A 10682-nucleotide genomic window follows, 5' to 3' on the forward strand; every position below is an offset into this window, starting at 1 on the left:
ACCTGAAATTCTTCAAAGTTAGGCCTATAGCACAAGCCTAGACGGGCTTAGCCATAGGCCGAGGTGTGAGAGGCATGATTTTTTATTAAAAATTGAAAAAAAAATAATGAGAAGTTAAATAAATTAACAAAATAAACAAGAAATTGAAAAAAAATCTTAAAATTTTATTCTATATGAATTTTGATGTATACAATTGTTTATATATGAAATAAAAAAAATTATAATATAATTTGAATAAAATAGTATAATAAAATTGAATATACCAGCATGGTCCACTTTTTTGTTCTATATCGTGTTGATGCACGGGCCTCAAAACCCAAGCCCAACACAACTCAGAGGTATGAGCTAGCCCAATTGCTACAGTGACTATGTTGGGCATAACCAACTTTATAGTTTCACATTTATGAGAGATAAAACATTGGAATCAAGGTTTAAAATTTCAATACGATACGTTCGATATGGGGCGTATCGTATCGTATTTTTTAAAAACAGATACATGATACGCATGGAAATCAGACGTCTCATCTTTTTTTCATGCATATCAGACCCGTATCGGATCGTATCAAGGCGTATCGAGGCGTATCAGGGGTGTATCGGAGCGTATCGATGAAAAAGATACGACCAAAAATTGAAAAAAAAAATAAAGGGGAAAACAAGCTTCTTTTTCCTTGAAATAAGCCTTCTTCCACCCCCAAATGACTCTAAAACTCCAAACCTCATTCCTAGAGTGCTAGATTTGCAAAATAAATTGCAAGAAACAAGTGTGAATCGTTAATTTATTTTTGGAAAATTTTTGAATTTTGAAAAAATATGGCAAAAATAGGTAACTTTTTTCAATTTTTTTATAATATCTTGTGATTTAATTTTTTCTTAAATGTTTAAATTTATGTTGATCTACATTTCTTACATTCAAAATCATAATTTTTTGTGTTATTAATAAATTTATGAAAATTTCTTGAAGATATTTGGAGAAAATATAGATTAATAAAAAATTTGAAAATGTAATTTTTCTCTGTATGTTTTAGATCTATGGATTTATCTATCATATCCACAAGGCAATTGAAATTTCTTCTTTTAGTATTTTTTTTATTTTTGTATTTTTAGAATTAAAAAATAAATAATAATTAATTATATTTTATCATTTGATCACAAAAATTGAATACATTTTAATTCTATGGGTGATCTTTCATATCCACAGACCAATTGAAATTTCTTATTTAATATTTTTTTATTTTAATATTTTTAGAATTAAAAAATAAATAATTAATTTATTATATTTTATCATTTGATCACAATGATTAAATATATTATAATTCTATGGAAGATCTATCATATCCACAAAGAAATTGAAGTTTCTTCTTTAATAACTATTTTTGAATATATTATATAATGTTTATTTATTTTTTATAACTTTTGAAAATAAATAATAAATGATTAATAATTATATTTTCACTTAGAATTTGTGCCAATGCATGTTTTATGGTTGGATAGGATAGTTGGGTTTTTCCCATCCCATAAAACATTAAAACTTAAGAATTATAATTTATAAATTATAGTTAAGCATAGGATTTGTAATGAAATTATAATTACCAATATATTTATTCATAAAACCATTAAAATATATTAATTTAATGTATATACACCTCATTGAGGTCTTATATTTAGTGTTATTGATGTATTTTTATGATTTATTAAAGTATTTATAGTGTTTCCAAGCGTATCTATGTGTATCTTAGTTTTTCTCCGATGTGCATGCGTATCCAAGGCACATCCCGATACGTCTCTTAAAATTGCTTTTCTGATACATTTAGCGTTTCCGATACTTTGAACCTTGATTGGAATAGCAAAAAATGATGAAGGTAAAAATGAAAGGTTGCAACTTTGGTTGATAGTCAATATGTTAACCGTTAGCATTCATTTTTATTGGAAAAAACTTTGTTTCATAGTTACATCCCTTTTAATGATAGGTTAAATAAATATCGGAATAACAAAAAACATAGAGGGTAAAAAGGGATCATGATTCGGTACGATCCAAAGTCTGATCCTATTTAATCGGATTTGGATATCTTCATTACGGATTTTCAGATCAGATTGGATAATTAGATCCGATTAAAAACTGAATCAAATTCAGATCACCCCTATCCAATTCAAAAGGATCCAATATGTCATTTATATTATATTTTTATAAGTTTTTATATTATTTATTTTTATAAAAAACATGTATATACGATGAAAATAGTTGAAAAATACTTTCATTTTTTTTTGTTTTTCTTTATTTAAATTGTTATATTTTCTTTTTTAATAATTATTATTTAAAAATAAATAAATCTGATTGGATCAGATCCCAATATCCAACATCCTTATCAAATTTGAATCTAAATCAATATTTGTGAGATCCGATCGAGTTGGACTGGACCTATAATTTATCGGATCAGATTCGGATTACCCTTATTTGAATACGACCGATCCATTTGCATCCCTATAAAAAGGGAAGTATAATCAGGCTTTTTGACAAAACATTGTTACCACATACTCATTTTTATAATAGAAAATTATAGAAATATATAATAGTTATAGAGAAATTAGGGTATAATGGCTAAGGAAGGACAATAATGAAAATATAAAATACTATATATAATATTATAAAATATAATTGGAATAACAATGACTAAAGGGGGTAATAATGAAAATAGATAATCGATTACCCATCTACCATTCTCATTTTAATAGAAATAAATATAAATATCTTATCTGTATTCCTCACTTGAATTGTTGTGTCATAAAAATCAGGATATAATGACTAGGGGCAATAGTGGAAATAGAAAATTCAGGGTCTTTTGAGGATAACCATTTTCATTTTTATAAATGGTACAGATGCAGATACATAGATATAGATATGTGGGTTCATATATAGATATGTGAGTTTATAACTTCATATATTTCTGACTTAACAGCTCAGTCTCATACAGCCAAAGCTGAAGTGTAGTTTTGATACAAGAAAAGAAAGCAAAACAGTTCAATTATGACGCATATACACCCTACATATATGGAGTATCTGGGACTCGTGCATTTTATCATCCTTTCTTTTAATTATTAGAATGCTGTAGTTCCAGTACAAAGTATTATTCCATGATGCCAATGGTCACAGATCGATGGGCTTAAAACCAAGCTCAATGGATTTCTTGACAGCATCCATGACAAGTTGAGTCTTTCTGCTAATCTCAGGCCATTTACTATCTGGGTGACCTGCAGAGTTTTTAATAATATTTACCAGTCTTGCAAACTCCTGGACCATTAAGGTTTCTTGAGGAAGTTCCAGAAACACCTGAACCTTGGTTGGCTTCAAATTCCACCCAATGTGGAGCTCCTTAAACTTTGCACCAGAAACAAAGTCAAATGATGCAGAGCTCTCCTGGTAAGGGATGATGAAGTCTTTCAAATGGAGGGATCCATTAGAACCATACAGTGCGAGATCCATGGACTCATGAGAGAGGAAAGAACAGTGGAAAGTTGCAACCTTGCTATCTTCTCCTGCCCAGTGGAAGGAACAGCCACAGGCCAAGATGACTCCAGCAGCATTTAGATTTGCAGCTGGCAGAGCCATTACTGTATTGGGCAGTTTGTAGTTGGCTGCCCACAAGATGGCTCCAATGCAGTACCAACCTGTGTCTCCTAGTGCACCGAGGGCGTCCAAGTCTGGCTTTACTCTTATGTTGTTCTCAAAGAACTCTAGTGTTTCAGAGAATGTAGATGAGCTATACATCTATACCAAGAAGAATAATGAAGTTAAAAATATGAATAAATCAATAGTAATAGAAGCACAACTGCAAGCATTTACTAGACCAAATTAAGTGACGTGCAGACAGATTATGTCTCAATATCAAATGGGTCTAACTCAAGGAAGGCTGTGATGCCAAAATAACAATTGATCCTCCTAACTAGTCTATATCAAAGGCTGTGTTAAGGCTTTTTTAGAAATTTATCCAATAATCCCAAAATGAGGCTATTCATGATATATATATATATATATATATGGCTGGATTAATCTGCATAGATTGATAATTGACCCAGGAGCTCACCCATCTAGATAAAGAATGGTGGGTCTAAAAGCTTAATAGGAAATTAATGACAAAAAAAATTGTAAACTTTAATTTAGGCTGTGTTTGGTTTGATAGAAAATAAGAGATAAACCAAAAACTCTTTAAGGAATTTTATAAATTTTGTTAAGAACTACCCCCCAATTTTCTGTTTCTCTTATTTTTCTATCAAACCAAGATCAGGGTGGAATTGCATTTGCGAAAAACTGGGCACATAATTATAGAGAATAAAGTCTGCAATGTCTCTGAATTCTATTGTTTGGATTTGTTTTTGAGGCAAATTAGCAAGCAGATTTTAAGCCCTCATCAATTCTGTGTTTTTGGCAGACTTGAAGCTACCAAACAAGCTCACGGGATTGATCGGATAGCAGTGGAATCTAATTTGAATTCCTCATGATCTAGACACAGTAACAATCAGACACAGCTTTTTATGATCATAAATACCACCAAGGGTCTTTGATGTTTACCGATTTGAGCTGTCCAAAGAGCTGAGCATCCGATAGCATCTCCCTCATCTTGGCAGTCCTGGGGTGATGCAGCCACATTGTACCATCCATGAACTGCACACCATTCGAATCACAGGCCTTCAATATATGCTCCAAGTCGGCCAGATTGAGTGCCGTGGGCTTCTCCAGAAGCACATGCTTCTTCTTCTCAGCAGCCATGACTGCCCATTGCACATGCAGACTTGTGGGGAGTGGCACATACACAGCATCCACACATGGGTCATCAAGAACTTCGTTGTAGCTCCCATACATCTTGACAGTTTCACAGAAGCCATTATCGGCTGCAAATTTCTTCGCCTTTTCAATAGAACGGCTGCCAATAGCGTAGAGGGTTGCATTGGGAGCTAGATTTATGGCTCTAGAGACCTTCCTTGCTATCACTGCACATCCTATAATTCCGAAACGGATTGGATTGTTCGACTTAGACATCTTTCTTCTCTCTACTTGGCTCCCTTGCCCTTTGGTTGTTGAGTTTGGGAACTCAAAGAGCAGCGGGAGAGAGTGAGCAGCAGTGCAGAAGATGAGACGTGGATCAGTCTCTGCCAGTTATTTGTTACGATAAGAGCTTATTCTTCTGTCGGCTGAAATTACAAAGGTAGTGGCTGGAAGATAGGAGAGGTTTTGATAGAGAATGTTCTGTAACTCAATCGTTACAGACAATTTATGTACAGTTACAGGTTAGTTTTTAGTTTTTACCCCCTGTTCTCATATGTTATCAGTAGCAGCCCTAGCTAAGTAGGAATAATGGTGGGTCCATGTAAGAGAGTGCTCACAACAGAAATCTGCAGAGTCGACATAGAGTCCAGACTATCTGCTGATATATATGTTTCCATTAGGAAAACACAGTTTTAAAAGTGGTGGGGTGGGTCCCAGTCCTCTGGATATGGAACACGTGGCAAGTTTTTTTAGAAGTGCTTGTTAGCCAAATCACCCTGGCTATTTAGATTTAAAGCCCATATAGTCATAAGTATAACCTCACTAGTCACTGGATCCACCATGAGTACAAGTTCTCAACCTTCCATGTCAACAGGCCTTCTCTACTCTAGTATATGAGGTCTGTTTGGTTGAAGATTGATACGCCCCGGAAACAAAAGTAAGAAATGGGCCCTAAAATAATTTGCAGTTTTGCACCTATGTTGGTTAATATTTTATAAAGATGCGATCATCTCTCATTGGAAATTCAGATATAAAAATAAATAAATTCGCTCTATTTATTTTGGAAAAGTTTAGTGGTTTTGGCTAAAATTCATGATTTTGTTTTGATGTATTGTATGCAATATAAATCACCATAGTTTTATTTTATGTTTTCAGACATTTTCCTAAAAAAATTTGTTAATTAGCAATTCAAAATCATATTTTTCCTTTTATAAAGCCTTTAAAATATACTTTTTGAGGAGATTGAGTTCTAATTAATTAATAGCATTGTTTTAAGACTTGGCCCGGACCGAACGGTTAGATTGTGAAAATCAGGAACACGAGGCCTTTTAGTGCAACGGTCAGATTGATTTTTAGTGCAGTTTGACATGATTAATAAATGTGTCAATTTTAGTTGGTTCACTTAACTCAAGAAATGGCCTTTATATATATGAATAGAAGTTTCTAATATGAAATATTATTAAGAAGAAGTATGGGCAGGCCTAATGTAGATTTCTGATTTCTACTATAGAATTATAAACATTCAAAATGTCAAAAATCCACATTCTATGCACTCATATCCGCCTGTGAATTAGCATCAATTCCAAGCTGCCACTTACCCCAAATGCACTTTGAGCCTACAAATTCTGACCCCGGGCTGAATCTCCATTCTCTCATATTATTATGGTATGTAAGTATGACATTTAGACCTAGTTTGAAAGGGTACAAATACAGATATGTAGAGCGCAAGATAGTCTTTTATATTATTTTGTATGTATCTGCATTGTATATATTTGTATTTGTACTCTTTCCAAACTGAACCTCAGTGTTATTTATGAATTTATTTAAATAATGAAATATTAAATTTTTATTTTATTATTTAATTTAAATAGCTTAATCGTGTTGGTTTCATATTAATCCGAATTGTACATGTCATTCATTAAAGGATTTAATAGGTTAACCGTATTAATTTGTATTATGCGGATCATGTCATGTATACATGTGTAATAAATAGGTCGTGTTCGTGTTTGCAAATTTGACACAATTAATTAATGATATGATGTTCATATTAACCCATATATCCAAATACTCTTGTCTCGACACGAAACAAACACGACACGAGAATATGAATTGCCACCCTAAGAAAACTTCCCTTAGATTTTACCTTATTCCAATATTCAATTAAGATGTTGTCAATTTTATGTGGACAAAAATGTCACTACTTATACTTCTTGAAGAGACAATTTTCCTTTCATAATGTCAATAGATACAACAGGTATTTTATTGAATGGTTAAGTTATTACTGAACAAAAAAGAAAAATTGAAATAATAAAGGAAGAGATCAATTCAGAATCACTTTATTTTATTTGTTATTATAGCAGACAAAATTCCATTCGTCTAATTCAGGACTCTCCGATGTATCTTTATTCTTTCTACTCTTCAAATATATCGAGATAATATTGAAGTGGTCCCTAGATTTATTTGTGGCCTTTGAGTAGTCGTATGAGGCTGAAGTCTCATGTACAGTTCTGTAATAGTGATGAGAACAGTGATGTTATCACCGACTATAATTATCTAACAGTTAAGTATAGTTGATATAGTTGAGGTACAATCAAAATATGGTTTTTGGGGTTGGAATTTGTGGCGGCAGTCATTTTTCTATTTTCTTCCCTAACAGAATGTGAGATTGCCTTTTAATTCATCAGAAGCAGAGGAAGAATTAGTAGCGAAATAAAAGTTTCATTTCAAAGAAATGGTTGGTCGTACAGTAACAAGTAACAGTAGTAGTAGATAGTATTCAATGAAAGAAACAGAACAAATAATATAACAATTGGAACAATCAATATTCGTGATGCACCCATTGTTGCATTAGATCCAAAGTCCCTTCTTAACCTAACTAGAAGGGTGGGACTCCACAATATAGAAAGACAGAATGTAGAACTTAAAAAGCTAATAGTCTTAGAATCGAGTTGGACCGAAATAAAAGTTTTTTTTTCTTCGATCGACCGTACGATATTTTACTTTTTTTTTTTTTCTTCTCATTCGAGATCTTATGTGCAATTAATGAACCTACTACTGAATCTAACCAATTAAAGTAAAAAATGTTACCGTTATTTAGAACGAAAACAGATCTTATGGAATCATATTGAATATTTGACGATACATTTCGTACCTTGCTAAAAAACTGATCCTTGTTTATCAATCACACATTGTTTAACCAAATCCAATTTTCTTTCGATACATTCCTCAAAAAACTTGATTCGTGTGGATTCTTCCCCCAACTAATGAAGAGACCTTAGTAGAATTGCCACATATGAAATTGAGTACAAATTTGCAAAAATATTCCTGGTATAGTAGATGCTATCACACATACAATCATACTCAATTCGATGGAATTATTTGATCTTAAAGGATATCTTCTATAATTTCGCACGTGAGGGGTTATTTCTTGGTTTCATCCAATCATTAATAACTTGATTATTTTTAGATAATAGTAAATAGAAACAACGCTTGTAAGGAGTCCTATTGAAACCAAGAAATATAGGCATGCCTGCCATCCACACCATAATAGATGGAGGTTTCCGAAAAAACCTGCTCGTGGAGGAAGACCTCATAGGGATAAGAGACATAGGGCTGAAGAGAGAGCCAAAAAAGGATCTTTTCACGTAGTTTAAGTTCTCTCGGAATAGAACAATTGGAACTATCTAATTCTATCCTCAATCCGGGCATGTAACTAGAAATTGTCTGTTTTTCTATTTTCTTTTCATTTTTTGATGATTCATTTCTCATTTATTTGATTTCATAGTCATGGATTTGAAATGGAAAAGAAAAATTCATTTTATCAATGAACAAAAAATTCGTATGGATCATACAAAATTGACTCACTTCTCGTACATAAAGATTGATCTAAGTGGAATTCAAGGAGTTTTTTTACTGCTTGGGTCGTCAAGTAGGGGTCTATAATGATTTAGAAAATTACAAAACAAGTCTTAAAATTGTAAGAATGAAAAGTTGAAAATGGGTTCCAAAAAATTAGAGTGAATGAAATAAGAACTTGAGAAGGTAAAACTATATTTAGTGTTTATAAATAATGATACTTTGTCAATTTCATGATATTTATATATATATTGGAGACAAAAGTAATATACTTTTATTGTTATGGGTAAATTTTTGTAAAATACCCACTTTTTACTTTACTATATCTCCTTCATAAACAAACTCCTATAGTTCCATGATGAAAGGGGGCATGCTATTAGGTAAACCTAAGGGCTGGTGTAAGCATATTAATGAAACCCTAAGGGAGGTATGAATAATTTACCCTAATTAATATTTATATTATGTTTAATAGGATGCAATCTTCTACTTGCCTCTTTCTCTGTTTAATAACTCAACCTTAATATACACATCTAGACTCAGTTTGGGAAGAGTGTAAATACAAATATCTTCGGTGGTGCAAAGCATCATATATGGTATTTCTAAACCTTGTATTTGCACTGTACATATTTGTATTTCTACTCTTCCCAAACTGTACTCCAAATCTACCACCCACAAATGGTTCCCACATCCATACCCATAGAACACCATCACCCTGTATTGGAAACATCTCTCCATGAATGACAAGGAAGATATTCCCAATATGCAGCTGTACTTACTCGTGGATAGGGATGTGGGAACAACTAGTGGGTAGGAGATTCAAGCCCCTAAACTGAGCCCTAATTTTTATTTTTTATCTAGGTCTACACTCTAAAGATGTAGTTTTTCACCAAAACCTCTTTCTATTGGTGTTTGTCAAAGTAACCATGATTTAGTTTGCCAAATTATATTTTTTAAAAAGAAAGGCAAATGTTATGGAGAAGAAACTAGAAACCACATCCTAAAAACAGACGTCTTTAATGTAAATCAATGAAAAGGTAAGGGGATATGTGACATCTTTAACTTGATTGACTCATGTTTTTACTGCAAGGTGCAGATTTTGTACCCAGAATTCTTAATGGTGCTTGCAACCTTGCAGACTCCTGAACCATTAAGGCCTCTTGAGGAAGTTCTTAAGCGACCAAAACCTTGGTAGGCTTATGAGTATAGAAGCCTCACCATCGTTGATTTAAGAGAGGATGGTTCCTGGGATGATCTTAAATTAGGACTTGTTTTAAGCTGAATTGGGTAAGTTCATTCTTTAGACCCATATTTATAGGTTGTCTGGAAACTAGTTCCTGTGGCTCCCTACAGTGAATGGATCCTTTTCTATAAAACTTGCCATTTATTTTCAATGGCAACAAAGAGCTGCTAGGCTTCCCTTGCCTCTTCTTAAATTCATTTCCAAAATTTGGAAAATAAAGCTGATTCCTAGATTTAAACTATTCTTCTGGAGGGTAGCAAGGGAGTATGTTCAAGTTTCTGATTTGTTTGCTGCAAAAGGTTTTAACATTCAGTGGCCTTTTGTTTTATATGGTCAATCTGATGAAAGAATTATGCATGTTTGTGTTTTGTCCTGTAGCCAGGGATGTCTGGTTTTCCTCTCCTTGAGCGTTTAGTGGAGATTTCCCCTCTTTCACTGTTATTTCTGAGTTCATACTATTGGTTTGCTTCCCTCTAGAGTTCTGATGATAGATTTTCTTTTCTGTCTTGGATGGCAGCAGTTATTTGTTTCCATCTTTGGGAACTCATAAATGCTATTGTGTTTCGAGGGGAGGTGGTTGATCTTCAAAAACTAATGGTTAAAATTAGTATGTCAGTTCAGGTATCTGCACTTGTTTAGATTTTTCTAATTTCCCTGTTGCCCTTCAGAGGCCTAATTTTCCCGATCTAGATGGGAGGTGATTTGTTTCTGTGATGGGGGAACTCTCTCCCGATCTAGGAGTTCTTATGGAATAATTGCTTTCTCTTCACTAACTCAGAATTTTTCCTTTTCTGTAGCTGGGACCTGCATAATCAGAGACAGAGCTGT

At 33.1% G+C, this 10682-nt stretch overlaps 1 protein-coding gene across 1 annotated transcript; it reads right to left on the reverse strand.

Annotated features, from left to right (window-relative positions):
- Positions 1 to 2835: 2835 nt before the first annotated feature.
- Positions 2836 to 5240, reverse strand: LOC104607270 (putative oxidoreductase At4g09670). The gene is made up of 2 exons (XM_010272875.2): positions 4565 to 5240; positions 2836 to 3763 (listed from the first exon to the last, which is right to left on the reverse strand). Exons 1-2 carry the CDS (start codon positions 5030 to 5032, stop codon positions 3143 to 3145), a joined length of 1089 nt encoding a protein of 362 aa, XP_010271177.1. The 5' UTR covers positions 5033 to 5240; the 3' UTR covers positions 2836 to 3142.
- Between the last annotated feature and the right edge of the window lie 5442 nt (positions 5241 to 10682).

The sequence above is a fragment of the Nelumbo nucifera genome, chromosome 4, assembly GCF_055504915.1.
Source record: "Nelumbo nucifera cultivar China Antique chromosome 4, China Antique-T2T, whole genome shotgun sequence".
NCBI classification, from domain to species: Eukaryota; Viridiplantae; Streptophyta; class Magnoliopsida; order Proteales; family Nelumbonaceae; genus Nelumbo; species Nelumbo nucifera.

Bases quoted from the DNA above. Each gene is read 5' to 3' on its own strand.
- LOC104607270 (XM_010272875.2), bottom strand. From the start codon at position 5,032: ATGTCTAAGTCGAACAATCCAATCCGTTTCGGAATTATAGGATGTGCA. The intron at 3,764-4,564 runs GTAAACATCAAA...TTCTTGGTATAG, and splicing joins TCTTTGGACAGCTCAAATCG to ATGTATAGCTCATCTACATT.